At 42.7% G+C, this 16595-nt stretch overlaps 1 protein-coding gene across 12 annotated transcripts in view; it reads left to right on the top strand.

Annotated features, from left to right (window-relative positions):
• Positions 1-12019, top strand: part of abhd6a (abhydrolase domain containing 6, acylglycerol lipase a) — a 37433-nt gene extending 25414 nt beyond the window's left edge. For 3 of the 12 annotated variants that reach the window (XM_055869961.1, XM_055869959.1, XM_055869958.1), the window contains exons 5-9: positions 512-644; positions 6667-6836; positions 7242-7296; positions 7879-7979; positions 9455-12019. In XM_055869961.1, coding sequence (XP_055725936.1) covers positions 512-644; positions 6667-6836; positions 7242-7296; positions 7879-7979; positions 9455-9643 — 648 coding nt within the window. In that variant the 3' untranslated portion in view covers positions 9644-12019. The remainder of the gene's footprint in view (positions 1-511; positions 645-6666; positions 6837-7241; positions 7297-7878; positions 7980-9454) is intronic. The other 9 variants (XR_008753487.1, XR_008753485.1, XR_008753484.1 and 6 more) reach the window with 9 other exon arrangements.
• Positions 12020-16595: the final 4576 nt, after the last annotated feature.

Here is a 16595-nt window from a genome sequence, read left to right as displayed (position 1 = left end):
AAAAGCTTGGTTACATTTTCAATATTATCCCCCGGAAAAAAATAAATCATATGGTTGAATTCAAATATACTGATAAATAAAGATTTTTTAAAAATAAATAAAAAAATTGGGGAAAAGGGGATCATGTTATCTTATACTGTGTGTATATATTTTCTATTTTTTATTTTACCTTTATTTAACTTGGCAAGTCAGTTAAGAACAAAATCTTATTTTCAATGACGGCCTAGGAACAGTGGGTTTAACTGCCGTGTTCAGGGGCAGAACGACAGATTTTTACCTTGTCAACTCGGGGATTCGATCTTGCAACCTTTCGGTTACTAGTCCAACGCTCTAACCACTAAGGCTACCCTGTCACCCCAAATATATATATACTGTATATAAGGAAATGGCATAGAGCTCTCAGATACTGACTGTTGTATTTAAACAATGATTTCTTCATTAGCGGCTGGATAACTACTGTGAACTGCTATTGTTATGTTTTTATGCTGGATTACAACATGTGTCTGTCCAGTTCGTGGAGAGTGTCCGTCTGACCAAGAGGCCCTTCCACCTAGTGGGCACATCCATGGGAGGAAACGTTGCCGGAGTATACGCTGCCCGTTACCCCAACGATCTTTGCAGTGTCACCCTCATCTGTCCGGCAGGTACAAATGTCTACGTTCAAAAGTAACTTTTCAAAATGGCTGTTGCTGCATAAAATGTACATAGTGACATACTTTCTCGCAAGGTGACACCAAGTGCCGAGTTGGCAATCATATAACAACACGTTTTAAAAAATATATATGTATATCCTATTCTATGATTAATTGTGTTAAGTCTTTCCAACAAGGGTGGGTTTGTGGGGCTGGTTGAAATATTCGTAATGTTATAATTCTTGCACCAAATATGAATTATAGAACTTATGCCAATAGGCCTTCGGGATCATTTTCTTAGATGTTTATTTACACTGAATAAAAAAATATAAACGCAACATGTTTCATGAGCTGAAAATAAAAGATCACAGAAATGTTCCATACGCACAAAAATAGGATTTCTCTCAAATGTTGTGAACAAATGTGTTTTCATTCCTGTTAGTGAGCATTTACCTGACAGGTGTGGCATATCAAGAAGCTGATTAAACAGCATGATCATTACATAGATGCACCTTGTGTTGGGGACAATAAAAGGCCACTGTAAATGTGCTGTTTTGTCACACAACACAATGCCACAGATGTCTCAAATTTTGAGGGAGCATGCAATTGGCATGCTGACTGCAGAGATGTCCACCAGAGCTGTTGCCAGATAATGTTAATTTTCTAATTTCTAATTTCTCTACCATAAGCCACCTCCAACTTCGTTTTAGAGAATTTGGCAGAGCGTCTAACTGGCTTCACAACCGCAGACCACGTGTAACCACACCAACCCAGGACCTCCACATCCGCCTTTTTCACCTGCTGGATTGTCTGAGACCAGCCACCTGGACAGCGGATGAAACTGTGGGTTTGCAAGGCTGAGTATAGCACATGAAGATCTCCCCCACGGCACAAACCCAAGGGGGGCGCCATCCTGGACAGGAAGATCACATCAGTGACTCAACTCACTCAAGTGACGCACCCCTCCTAGGGATGGCATGGAAGAGCACCAGTAAGCCAGTGACTCAGCCCCTCTAATAGGGTCAGAGAAACAGCAAGGGCGGTTCGTTGCTCCAGAGCCTTTCCGTTCACCTTCACACTCCTGGGCCAGACTACACTCAATTATAGAACCTACTGAACAGATGAGTCTTCAATAAAGTCTGCCTTCTCTCACATTGATAGGCAGACCATTCCATAAAAATGGAGCTCTATAGGAGAAAGCCCTGCATCCAGCTGTTTGCTTAGAAATTCTAGGGACTGTAAGGAGTCCTGCGTCTTGTGACCATAGCGTACGTGTAGGTATGTACGACAGGACCAAATCGGAGAGATAGGTAGGAGCAAGCCCATGTAATGCTTTGTAGGTTAGCAGTAAAACCTTGAAATCAGCCTTTGCCTTAACAGGAAGCCAGTGTAGGGAGGCTAACACTGGAGTAATATGATCAACATTTTGGGTTCTAGTTAAGATTCTAGCAGCCGTGTTTAGCACTAACTGAAGTTTATTTAGTGCTTTATCCGGGTAGTCGGAAAGTAGAGCATTGCAGTAGTCTAACCTAGAAGTGACAAAAGCATGGATACATTTTTCTGCATCATTTTTGGACAGAAAGTTTCAGATTTTTGCAATGTTACTTAGTGGTCTTGATATGTTCGTCAAAAGAGAGATCAGGGTCCAGAGTAACGCCGAGGTCCTTCACAGTTTTATTTGAGACGATTGCACAACCATCAAGATTAATTGTCAGATCCAACAGAAGATCTCTTTGTTTCTTGGGACTAAGAACAAGCATCTCTGTTTTGTCTGAGTTTAAAAGTAAAAGTATTTGCCGCCATCCACTTCATTATGTCTGAAACACAGGCTTTCAGGGAGGGCAATTTTTGGGCTTGACCATGTTTAATTGAAATATACAGCAGTGTGTCATCCGCATAGCAGTGAAAGTTAACATTATGTTACTGAATGACATCACCAAGAGGTAAAATATATAGTGAAAACAATAGTGGTCCTAAAACGGAACCTTGAGGAACACCGAAACGTACAATTGATTTGTCAGAGGATAATCCATCCACAGAGACAAAAGGATATCTTTCTGACAGATAAGATCTAAACCAGGCCAGAACTTGTCCATGTAAACCAATTTGTATTTCCGATCTCTCCAAAAGAATGTAGTGATCGATGGTGTGAAAAGCAGCACTAAGGTCTAGGAGCACGAGGACAGATGCAGAGTCTCGGTCTGACGCCGTTAAAAGGTCATTTACCACCTTCACAAGTGCAGTCTCAGTGCTATGATGGGGTCTAAAACCAGACTGAAGCATTTCGTATACATTGTTTGTCTTCAGAAAGGCAGTGAGTTGCTGCGCAACAGCTTTTTCAAAACATTTTGAGAGGAATGGAAGATTCGATATAGGCCGATTTTTAAAATATATTTTTTAATATTTTCTGGGTCATGGTTTGGCTTTTTCAATAGAGGCTTTATTACTGCCACTTTTAGTGAGTTTGGTACACATCCGGAGGATAGAGAGACGTTTATAATGTTTATCATAGGAGGGCCAAGCACAGGAAGCAGCTCTTTCAGTAGTTTAGTTGGAATAGGGTCCAGTATGCAGCTTGAAGGTTTAGAGGCCATGAATATTTCCATGAATGGGTGAAGAGAAACAGGAGTAAAAAACTTGAGTGTCTCCATTGATCCGAGGTCATGGAAGTTCTGTACAGACAACTGAGTTTTGGAGAAATACGCAGATTTAAAGAGGAGTCTGTAATTTGGTTTCTAATGATCATGATCTTTTCGTCGAAGAAGTTCATGAATTTATCACTGCTGAAGTGAAAGCCATCCTCTCTTGGGGAATGCTGCTTTTTAGTTAGCTTTGCAACAGTATCAAAAATACATTTTGGGTTGTTCTTATTCTCCTCAATTAAGTTGGAAAAATCGGATGATCGAGCAGTAGTGAGGGCTCTTCGATGTTGTACGGTACTGTCTTTCCAAGCTAGTCGGAAGACTTCCAGTTTGGTGTGGCGCCATTTCCGTTGCAATTTTCTGGAAGCTTGCTTCAGAGCTCGGGTATTTTCTGTAAACCAGGGAGCTAGTTTATTATGACAAATGTTTTTTGTTTTTTAGGGGTGCGACTGCATCTAGGGTATTACGCAAGGTTAAATTGAGTTCCTCAGTTAGATGGTTAACCGATTGTTGTACTCTGACGTCATTAGGTAGGTGGAGGGAGTCTGGAAGGGCATCTAGGAATCTTTGGGTTGTCTGAGAATTTATAGCACAACTTTTGATGATCCTTGGTTGGGGTCTGAGCAGATTATTTGTTGCCAACGTAATAAAATGGTGGTCCGATAGTCCAGGATTATAAGGGAAAAACATTAAGATCCACAATATTTATTCCACGGGACAAAACTAAGTCCAGAATATGACTGTGGCAGTGAGTACGTCCGGAGACATGTTGGACAAAACCCACTCAGTTTATGATGGGGCCGAAAGCCTTTTGGAGTGGGTCTGTGGACTTTTCCATGTGAATATTAAAGTCACCAAAAATTAGAATAGTATCTGCCATGACTACAAGTCCCGAGAGGAACTGAGTGAGGAACGCTGTATACGGCCTAGAAAAGACCAACTTCAGGAGGCCTGTAAACAGTAGCTATTAAAAGTGATTGAGTAGGCTGCATAGATCTCATGACTAGAAGCACAAAAGACCAAAACGGGTAAATTAAAATTTGCTATCGTAAATGTTAGCAACACATCCTCCTTTGCGGGATGCACAGGGGATATGGTCACTAGTGTAACCAGGAGGCGAGGCCTCATTTAACACAGTAAATTCATCAGGCTTAAGCCATGTTTGTCAGGCCAATCACATCAAGATTATGATCAGTGATTAGTTCATTGACTATAACTGCCTTGGAAGTGAGGGATCTAACATTAAGTAGCCCTATTTTGAGATGTGAGGTATCACGATCTCTTTCAATAATGACAGGAATGGAGGAGGTCTTTATTCCAGTGAGATTGTTAAAGCGAACACCGCCATGTTTAGTTTTGCCCAACCTAGGTCGAGGCACAGACACGGTCTCAATGGGGATAGCTGAGCTGACTACACTGACTGTGCTAGTGGCAGACTCCACTAATCTGGCAGGCTGGCTAACAGCCTGCTGCCTGGCCTGCACCCTCTCTCATTGTGGAGCTAGGGGAGTTAGAGCCCTGTCTATGTTGGTAGATAAGATGAGAGCACCCCTACAGCTAGGATGGAGTCTGTCACTCCTCAACACGCCAGGCTTGGTCCTGTTTGTGGGTGAGTCCCAGAAAGAGGGACAATTATCTACAAATTCTATCTTTTGGGAGGGGCAGAAAACCAGCGATTGAGTTGTGAGACTCAGAGTAGAGTAAATATTGATCACATTCCCTGTGTATGATCATATATTTTCGTACATTGAATGTTAATATTGTGAAACTATGTTAGACATTTTTTTTAAATGTACCTACCCGTTTCAGGAAGTGATGTCACTGAGTACTGCCCCTCTATATAGGACCTTCCACCCCCCACCTGGGAAATGGATGCCTGATAAAGACCTAACGGGTAGAAACGTTAACAAATATCACCTGGGATATGGATGCCTGATAAAGACCTAACGGGTAGAAACGTTAATAAATATCACCTGGGATATGGATGCCTGATAAAGACCTAACGGGTAGAAACGTTATTAAATATCACCTGGGAGCATGAGCAGCAGTGTGCGGCTTCTTCCTTTCTGTTTTCCATGAGTTTTGTCTATAACTCCAGCATCTGTGATAAGTACCTGGATGTGAGCATGTTCTTCGGCTTTTGTACTCTGCTGTAGAGCTCATCCCTCCCCCTAACATAGTGCCCTCAAAGCTCATCTCTAAGCTAAGGATCCTGGGTCTAAACACCTCCCTCTAAGGTGAATGCACCAATTTGTAAGTCGCTCTGGATAAGAGCGTCTGCTAAATGACTTAAATGTAAATGTAAAACTGGATCCTGGACTTCCTGATGGGCTGCCCCCAGGTGGTGAGGGTGTGGTACCAGGACAACAACCTCTCCCTCAACGTGATCAAGACAAAGGAGATGATTGTGGACTTCAGGAAAAGGAGGACCGAGCACGCCCCAATTCTCATCAACAGGGCTGCAGTGGAGCAGGTTGAGAGCTTCAAGTTCCTTGGTTTCCACATCACCAACAAACTAGAATGGTCCAAACACACCAAGACGGTCGTGAAGAGGTTCACGACAAAGCCTATTCCTCCTCAGGAGACTGAAAAGATTTGGCATGGGTCCTCAGATCCTTCAAAAGGTTCTACAGCTGCAACAGAGAGCATCCTGACTGGTTGCATCACCGCCTGGTACGGCAACTGCTCGGCCTCCGACCGCATGTCACTACAGAGGGTAGTGCGAATGGCCCAGTACATCACTGGGGCCAAGCTTCCTGCCATCCAGGACCTCTATACCAGACGGTGTAAGAGGAAGGCCCTAAAAATTGCTAAGACTCCAGCCACCCCAGTCATAGACAGTTCTCTCTGCTACCGCACGGCAAGCGGTACCGGAGCGCCAAGTCTAGGTCCAAAAGGCTTCTTAACAGCTTCTACCCCCAAGCCATAAGACTCCTGAACAGCTAATCAAATGGCTACCCAGACTATTTGCATTGCGGTCCCCTTCTATGCTGCCACTCGCTGTTTGTTAGCCATGCATAGTCACTTTACCTCTACCTTTATGTACATATTACCTCAATTACCTCAACTAACCGGTGCTCCTACACATTGACTCTGTACCGGTACCCCCTGAATATATCCTCGCTATTGTTATTTTACTGCTGCTCTTTAATTATTTGTTATTTTTCTATTTTCTATATATATCTTTTTTTTTACTTCAGTTTATTTTAGTAAATTCTTTAACACTTATTTTTCCTAATACTGCATTGTTGGTTAAGGGCCTGTAAGTAAGCATTTCACTGTAAGGTCTATTACACCTGTTGTATTCGGCTCATGAGACAAATACAATCTGATTTGATGTTGCGTTTATATTTTTGTTCAGTTTAGATCTTCTATTTGTGGTCTTTTTTCAGGTCTTCCTAACGAGAGTCCGTTTGTGGAGCGTCTGAGGGAACTGGAGAAGGACCAGGAACTGAGTGGTAGCCTGGATCCCCAGGGCATTCCTCTGATCCCCTCTACCCCAGAGGAGATGGAGGATATGCTCAAACTCTGCTCTTTCGTACGCTTCAAGATCCCTCAACAGGTAGTCATGGATACAGTTCAGTCTGGATTACTTAGGCCGTGATTCAATCTGATCGCACTTTGTCGGGCAATTGGACCTTTTCAAAGCATTGTTTTCCGTGTTCGCGAAATGACCACATTCATGGTAAACGGTGCATACGTTCAGGCTCAATCGAAAATAACCTTTTAATGTCATTCGCGCTATCACGCGGATCTACTGCTGATCGGATTGAATCCAGGTCTTAGTTTTGTTGTTGTTGGCGGCTGGTCAACATCTTCAGGATTTAGTCAATAACAACAACAACAACAAATCCGGACGACTACTACTAGAACTAGTCAAAATCTTCTCTTCAACTTGTTGGCATTTTTTTGGAACGACAATCTACTGCTTGGTTTCTTCCAGTAACCGGTATTCTTCTTTTGACAGATTCTTCAGGGATTGGTGGATGTTCGAGTTCCCAACAACGACTTCTATAGAGAGTGTGAGGGACTTGGTTTGAATGTCTGCTTCAAAAACATTCATTGAATAATTTAATGATCCTGTCAGACTTGTCAATCACACCTGGTGGAATGTTTTGTGGTGCATATTGTATATGTATGTGTAAGTGAATAGGTATTCTATCTTTCCTCAGTGAATAGGTATTCTATCTTTCCTCAGTGAATAGGTATTCTCCTATCTTTCCTCAGTGAATAGGTATTCTTCTATCTTTCCTCAGTGAATAGGTACTCTTCTATCTTTCCTCAGTGAATAGGTACTCTTCTATCTTTCCTCAGTGAATAGGTATTATTCTATCTTTCCTCAGTGAATAGGTATTATTCTATCTTTCCTCAGTGAATAGGTATTCTTCTATCTTTCCTCAGTGAATAGGTATTCTTCTATCTTTCCTCAGTGAATAGGTTTTCTCCTATCTTTCCTCAGTGAATAGGTTTTCTCCTATCTTTCCTCAGTGAATAGGTATTCTCCTATCTTTCCTCAGTGAATAGGTATTCTCCTATCTTTCCTCAGTGAATAGGTATTCTTCTATCTTTCCTCAGTGAATAGGTATTCTCCTATCTTTCCCCAGTGTTCATGGAGATCGTAGGAGAGAAGTCCAGACACTCTTTACATGAGAACATGCATCTGATCTCAGTCCCAACACAGGTCATCTGGGGGAAGCATGACCAGGTAAGCATTCCAAGACCGTTGGGTCGTAACATTGCACAATGTGGACGCAATCAACAGTGTACCTTTCTTTTATTACAAGTAATGCAAGTTGCAAGTAACTGGATGTGCATACACTACTTGTAAACTCTTGTACACTACTTGTAAACTCTTGTACACTACTTGTACACTACTTGTAAACTCTTGTAAACTCTTGTACACTACTTGTAAACTCTTGTACACTACTTGTAAACTCTTGTACACTACTTGTACACTACTTGTAAACTCTTGTACACTACTTGTAAACTCTTGTACACTACTTGTACACTACTTGTACACTCTTGTAAACTCTTGTAAACTCTTGTACACTACTTGTAAACTCTTGTACACTACTTGTAAACTCTTGTACACTACTTGTAAACTCTTGTACACTACTTGTAAACTCTTGTACACTACTTGTAAACTCTTGTACACTACTGATAAACTCTTGTACACTCTTAGAAAAAAGTGATTTTGTTTTGTATATAATGTGACTATTTTAGGTTATTTTCTGTTTGTCTTTATAATTGTAATGATTAAAATAATAAAACAGAATAGAAAAGGGGTTATTTGGCTGTCCCCATAGGAGAACCATTTTTGGTTCCAAGTAGAAGCCTTTAAAAAAATATATATCTAACCTTTATTTAACAAGACAAGCCAGTTAAGAACAAATTCTTATTTTCAATGATGGCCTACCGGGGAACAGTGGGTTAACTGCCTTGTTCAGGGGCAGAACGACAGATTTTTACCTTGTCAGCTCGGGGATTCGATCCAGGAACTTTTCGGTTACTGGCCCAACGCTCTAACCACTAGGCTACCTGCTGGTTACTGGCCCAACGCTCTAACCACTAGGCTACCTGCTGGTTACTGGCCCAACGCTCTAACCACTAGGCTACCTGCTGGTTACTGGCCCAACGCTCTAACCACTAGGCTACCTGCTGGTTACTGGCCCAACGCTCTAACCACTAGGCTACCTGCTGGTTACTGGCCCAACGCTCTAACCACTAGGCTACCTGCTGGTTACTGGCCCAACGCTCTAACCACTAGGCTACCTGCTGGTTACTGGCCCAGCGCTCTAACCACTAGGCTACCTGCTGGTTACTGGCCCAACGCTCTAACCACTAGGCTACCTGCTGGTTACTGGCCCAACGCTCTAACCACTAGGCTACCTGCTGGTTACTGGCCCAATGCTCTAACCACTAGGCTACCTGCTGGTTACTGGCCCAACGCTCTAACCACTAGGCTACCTGCTGGTTACTGGCCCAACGCTCTAACCACTAGGCTACCTTTAAAGTTCTACATGGAACACAAAAAGGTTCTACCTGGAACCAAAAAGGGTTCTTCAAAGTGTTCTCCTATAGGGACAGCCAAAGAACCCGTTTAGGTTCTAGATAGAAAAGGGTCCAAGAGTGTTCCTCTTAATTGTACTCCCTCCCTCCTCTCCTCTCTTCCTCTATCAGGTGGTGGATGTGTCTGGATCATCTATGCTGAAGGAAGCCGTCTCTGGCTGTCAGGTGGACCTGCTGGACAACTGTGGTCACTCTGTGGTGATGGAGCGACCTCGCAAGACAGCTCAGCTCATCATGGACTTTATCAATAACCAACACAACACTGGCTCTGGCTCTAACAACACCAAGAAACTCTCCTGAGACTGACTACCTGGAGCTCAGACTTTTATAGTGCCCGTTTCCCGGACAAGGTTAAACCTAGTCCTAGACAAAGAAGCACTTTCAATGGGGGTTTGATCTCCATTGAACATGTGTTTCAGTCAGGGACGAGGTTTCAGTCAGGGACTAGGGTTCAGGTTTCATTCTGGACAAGATTTCAGTCAGGGTTTCAGGTTTCAGTCAGGGACTAGGTTTCAGTCGGGGTTTCAGGTTTCAGTCAGGGACTAGGTTTCAGTCAGGGGGTTTCAGGTTTCAGTCAGGGTTTCAGGTTCCAGTCAGGGGGTTTCAGGTTTCAGTCAGGGTTTCAGGTTTCAGTCAGGGTCTCAGTCAGGGTTTCAGGTTTCAGTCAGGTACTAGGTTTCAGTCAGGGGGTTTCAGGTTTCAGTCAGGGTTTCAGGTTTCAGTCAGGGTTTCAGGTTTCAGTCAGGGGGTTTCAGTCAGGGACTAGGTTTCAGTCAGGGACTAGGTTTCAGTCAGGGTTTCAGTCAGGAGGTACTAGGTTTCAGCCAGGGTTTCAGTCAGGGACTATGTTTCAGTCAGGGAGCAGGTTTCAGTCAGGGACTAGGTTTCAGTCAGGGTTTGTCAGGGTTTCAGTCAGGGACTAGGTTTCAGTCAGGGTTTCAGTCAGGGACTAGGTTTCAGTCAGGGACTAGGTTTCAGTCAGGGAGCAGGTTTCAGTCAGGGACTAGGTTTCAGTCAGGGTTTGTCAGGGTTTCAGTCAGGGACTAGGTTTCAGTCAGGGACTAGGTTTCAGTCAGGGACTAGGTTTCAGTCGGGGACTAGGTTTCAGTCGGGGACTAGGTTTCAGTCAGGGTTTCAGTCAGGAGGTACTAGGTTTCAGTCAGGGAGCAGGTTTCAGTCGGGGACTAAGTTTCAGTCAGGGTTTCAGTCAGGAGGTACTAGGTTTCAGTCAGGGACTAGGTTTCAGTCAGGGACTAGGTTTCAGTCAGGGACTAGGTTTCAGTCAGGGACTAGGTTTCAGTCTGGGTTTCAGTCAGGAGGGACTAGGTTTCAGTCAGGGTTTCAGTCAGGTACTAGGTTTCAGTCAGGGTTTCAGTCAGGGTTTCAGTCAGGGACTAGGTTTCAGTCAGGGTTTCAGTCAGGAGGTACTAGGTTTCAGTCAGGGTTTCAGTCAGGAGGTACTAGGTTTCAGTCAGGGACTAGGTTTCAGTCAGGGACTAGGTTTCAGTCAGGGAGCATGTTTCAGTCAGGAGGTACTAGGTTTCAGTCAGGGACTAGGTTTCAGTCAGGGTTTCAGTCAGGAGGGACTAGGTTTCAGTCAGGGTTTCAGTCAGGGACTAGGTTTCAGTCAGGGAGCAGGTTTCAGTCAGGGTTTCAGTCAGGAGGGACTAGGTTTCAGTCAGGGTTTCAGTCAGGGACTAGGTTTCAGGTTTCAGTCAGGGTTTCAGTAAGGTACTAGGTTTTAGGTTTAATCTGTGTCCAGGAAACCAGCCTACAGTGAGCGTTTATCTGTAAAAAATCTAATAATCTGTAAATTATCTTGTAATATTTTTCTAATCTAGTCCTCAGGGAATGAGCCCATCAACCAGCTGGCTGCTGTTTCATGCTTGAATTTGATTATAAGGCGAAGGAAGACTGTGTAAAATACTGGGATACAATATTGTGACATTGCATTTATTTAGTGATTTATAAGGACCTTAATTTAAAATGTTATATTCTTTGTTTAATTGCCAATGTGTTACTAACTTACTTACATGATTTTGCCAAAACATGATTTTATACTTAATTTGAGTTTGTGTTACCTCTGAGTCAGCTGAAGGACTGTGGTTGGAAGTGTCTGAGACTGTTCCCGCCTGAAAACACAGGAAGTAAAGGAAGACGCAAACTCAAACTACTAGTTGTTGTTGTTAGTTTGATTTGTCTTGTTGAAGGTTGGTACACGGTCTTATTATTAACCACAGACAACATATTACACCTTGTACATTAGGAACATATTGAAGAAAACATTTGTCATTGTGTTTTACGATCAAATAAATGTTATTTAAAACAATGGAGCTACAATGACGTACGTTTTTGTAATATTATTATTATTAACTTAGTACTTTTTCTTCAAGTGCTGCTATACCCTGTTATATGTGATATAACCTGTTAGTATCGATGCATGACGATAGAGTATCGATGCAATGAGACACAACAGCCAATGCCTGCATTGTTTCAAGTTTGCTTTGTTTTGTTTTAGCTGATGCCATGTCATTAAGTTACACTTAGAGACAAAAAAATAATAATATTTGTGACACTTTTGTTATCCTTGTACATGTTAATGCATTGTCAAACTCAATGTTTTTGCTTGTTCACGTAAAGCACAAAATAAAACTCTTTTCTCATGCTGACATGAAATTCATGGACCAATCACATTGGACTTAGTTGTTTTGGGGATGGGCCTTGACATGGGGTGGAGCTACAACTGTTTGGGGGGCTGGGCCTTGATATGGGGTGGAGCTACAGCTGTTTTTGGGGCTGGGCCTTGATATGGGGTGGAGCTATAGTTGTTTTGGGGCTAGGCCTTGACATGGGGTGAGAAAAGCTTAGTGATATTGACTCAAGGGTTGGGGGAAAAGCTTTGAGGAAAAGTTTTGGGGGTTTGTTTCAGGTTTCAAGCAACAGCTTTAGGAAGGCCAGGGTTTGGATGAGATTGAACGAGCTCAATTCTTTTCATCTGATTACACTGTCATCCTGAAGTGCTTTGGAAGCCACTTTACCCGACATCCTAGACCCACTACATTTGCATACCGCCCCAACAGATCCACGAATGAAGCAATCTCCATTACACTGCCCTACACCACCTGGATAAGAGGAATAACTATGTGTAACGGATGTGAAATGGCTAGCTAGTTAGCGGGTACGCGCTAGTAGCGTTTCAATCAGTTACGTCACTTGCTCTGAAACCTATTAGTAGTGTTGCCCCTTGCTCTGCAAGGGCCGCGGCTTTTGTGGAGCGATGGGTAACGACGCTTCGTGGGTGTCAGTTGTTGATGTGTGCAGAGGGTCCCTGGTTCACGCCCGGGTCGGGGCGAGGGGACGGTTTAAAGTAATACTGTTACATTGATGCTGTTGACCCGGATCACTGGTTGCTGCGGAAAAGGAGGTTGAAAGGGGGGTGAGTGTAACGGATGTCAAATGGCTAGCTAGTTAGCGGGTACGCGCTAGTAGCGTTTCAATCAGTTACGTCACTTGCTCTGAAACCTATTAGTAGTGTTGCCCCTTGCTCTGCAAGGGCCGCGGCTTTTGTGGAGCGATGGGTAACGACGCTTTGTGGGTGTCAGTTGTTGATGTGTGCAGAGGGTCCCTGGTTCGCGCCCGAGGTTGGGGCAAGGGGACGTACTAAAGTTATACTGTTACATTGATGCTGTTGACCCGGATCGCTGGTTGCTGCGGAAAAGGAGGAGGTTGAAAGGGGGGTGAGTGTAAAGGATGTGAAATGGCTAGCTAGTTAGCGGGTACGTGCTAGTAGCGTTTCAATCAGTTACGTCACTTGCTCTGAAACCTATTAGTAGTGTTGCCCCTTGCTCTTTTGTGGAGCGATGGGTAACGACGCTTCGTGGGTGACTGTTGTTGATGTGTGCAGAAGGTCCCTGGTTCGCGCCCGTGTCGGGGCGAGGGGACGGTTTAAAGTTATACTGTTACATATGTAAGAATGTTGTTCATCAACAACAGCTCAGCCTTCAGCCTTCTTCAAGTGCTGTCACAAAAACCATCAAGTGCTATGATGAAACTGTCTCTCATGAGGACTGCCACAGGAAAGGAAGACCCAGAGTTACCTCTGCTGCAGAGGATAAGTTCATTAGAGTTAACTACATCTCAGATTGCAGCCCAAATAAATTAATCACAGAGTTCAAGTAACAGACACATCTCAACATCAACTGTTCAGAGAAGACTGTGTGAATCAGGCCTTTGTGGTCGAATTGATTCAAAGAAACCACTACTAAAGGACACCGATAAGAAGAGACTTGCCTTGCTTGGGCCAAGAAACACGAGCAATGGACATTAGACCGGTGGAAATATGTCCTTTGGTCGGATGAGTCCAAATTTGAGAATTTTCAGTCCCTAAACTTCGTTTCGTTTCACCTTTCCATAAAAAATGATGGCATCTGATTCAGGATTTCGACTGGCTGAGAAACATTGCCTGCCTCTCTCTCTCCTACCGACTCTCCGCCTACACGTTCATTACTATGGGACAGTTGGAGATGGAATTTGAATATTGAAACAATGTTGCAAATGTCAGAGAGACAGACAGTAAGGTTTATAAAAATCTCTGCTGTTGAAAACTAAATGTTAGTCTTAAAGAAATGTGAGATAATGTCAAGATGCTTTTTATAGTCGAGATCAAGTTTATAACTTCCCTGACTGGGCTGATGAGACAGTGGATTGAGTAGTCAGCTGGTACAGAGTAAACAAAATCACAGAACATTTTACAGTAAACAAGGTATTTATTGATGACATATGATTCTTATCGTGAAAAAAAGTTGATTCACAGCAGAAGTACAAGGGGCTCCCGAGTGGCCTCAGCGGTCTAAGGCACTGTATCTCAGAGCTTGAGGCATCACTACAGACCCTGGGTCGATTTTAAGCTGTATCACAACCGGCCGTGATTGGGATTCCCATACGGCGGAGCACAACTGAACCAGCGTCGTCCGGGTTAGTGTTTGGCCGGGGTAGGTCATCATTGTAAATAAGAATTTGTTCTTAACTGACTTGCATAGTTAAATAAAGATTTAAAAAAAATAAGTGGCAAAACTTGCAAAAACATCAAAGACTACCATATTTGGTATTGAGTGGAAACGCCAACCGGATGCTTCACATTTTTACATCCGGTGAAATATCTGTGATAGTATGTCAGCCAGCAATACACAATATGGGTTTCAGTAGATAAGTAAAGTTGGCAAGCTAGCTTGCAGGAAAAATAAATGAGTACCCTAGCAACTGTATTTGTCATCTGACCTCTTGATGCTGGAATCGGCTGTGAGCTTCTAGCTAAATCCATGACTTTGTTTGGAATCATCTCCGCTATATTCCGGTTGAAACAACGTGAATGGTTGAATGTCACCATGTAGCTAATAAAAAAAAGCTCCATCTTCAAATTCGTGTTGATGAGAGGAATCACTTCAAACCATGTTTTGTGCTGCTAACATGTTGTGTTGCTAACATGTTGTGTTGTCATGTGTTGCTGCCTTGTTATGTTGTTGGCTTTAGGTATCTCTTTATGAAGTGTTGTCTCTCTTGTTGTGATGTGTGTATTGTCCTATATTTATATTGTATTTATTTGTATTTGTATCCCAGGCCCCGTTCCCGCGGGAGGCCTTTTGGTAGGCCGTCATTGTAAATAACAATTTGTTCTTAAACTGACTTACCTAGTTAAATAAAGGTTCAATTAAAAAATAAAACATTGTGGTGTGATCAGTACTTTCAGTTTTGCCCAAAGGATTGTGTTGTGTCAGCTTATATATTAAGTAATGATAGGAACATCGCGGAAAGACGTCCAATGGCTCTATCGAACAAGGATCAGTATCACATAGATCCTTAGTCGCGAAATGCCACAAAGCAGGACTACATGTGCTTTGAGCCTCCCCAGCTGGCCAAACTAGAAACATGTCGTAGGGTTTGACAGCATAGTGCCACTTGCGTCATGACTGAAACAGAGACCGTAGACATTTATGTTCATCACTCACCAAGTCATCAGATACAACAAAAAAAACTAATCAATGCTACCTAATGATCTATAGCTACGTTTTTCTTATTTGGAGCTTTCTGTGACTTTGTAGCAAGTAAGGTCTTGCATGTGTAGGTGCATAAATGCGTCATGATTGCAACGTGTCCCGATATATGGTTTTAATGTCTATTCTATAATGCCCTTCTAACCACTCCGAAACCATCATCAATGAGGTGCTATGCGCTCTATGGAAAATAATGAACGATGTAGGTGTGTTCCACGACAGGCTCGCAAAGTGGAACTGACCTTCCACGGAGTTGAATTATTTTCCCAGAGAACTCATAGAGCCCCGGGTTGATTATCCCTTCGTACCATGGCTGTAATTTAACGCATTTGTCAATAGAAATGTGTTCATTTGCTGGTAGAAATCTCTGTTCCAACATCCACTGAAATAGGCAGGAAGTTTACTGAGAGTGCTACAGTCGTTGCCGTGGTAACCAAACAAACAGAATTCCTATATATGTTTAGCTAACCAAACCATCAGACCTAGCTTGCTATTATGAAAATCGAGTTCAACAATGCCATTATTGTTTTCTGTTTGACTTTTGCTTTCAAAAACATCTCAAACAAAACATGTCAAATTAACTATTGCTATTCAATTCTACCGTGCAAATACACTGTGCGTTATAGGGAAATAATGCACGCTAGAATATATAACATATAAAATATATTATATAAAAATCAGAAAGGAATATTCAACAACGCCAATTCCGACATTTCTTAATTTATTTTTTAATTTGCATTTTTATCATGTGTGTATTTGTTTGACATTGTACTGCATTGATAGAAGCTAGTAACATAATCATTTCGCTGCACCCGCTATAACATATGCTAAACTGTGTACGCGACCAAGAAGCTTTGTTTTGTGTTAATGCCTCATTGTTTCGCTAGGTGGCGACACTTTATTTTAGCAAGAGTACTCGGCGCTTCTGTTCTCGTTGGGAAAAACTCAATTGGATCACCTCGTGTCCTATATACACTCTCCTCGGCTCCTTCTCAAAATACATTGGATGAGAAAGCTTGGATGTATAATTCACTTTTGTATATTATCTACTTCACTTGCTTTGACAATGTTAACATATTTTCCCCATGCAAATAAAGCCCCTTGAATTGGAAGCCAGAGGTCCCGCCCCTCTGACCTTCTTATCCAATGGGTTTTAAGAGGGAGGAGTTCAATTGGAATTCTACCACTGTTTACAAAATGTA

This window comes from Salvelinus fontinalis, chromosome 18, assembly GCF_029448725.1.
Source record: "Salvelinus fontinalis isolate EN_2023a chromosome 18, ASM2944872v1, whole genome shotgun sequence".
Taxonomy (NCBI): Eukaryota; Metazoa; Chordata; class Actinopteri; order Salmoniformes; family Salmonidae; genus Salvelinus; species Salvelinus fontinalis.
Note: the sequence above shows the minus strand (reverse complement) of the source record. Positions and strands in the feature narration are given on the sequence as shown.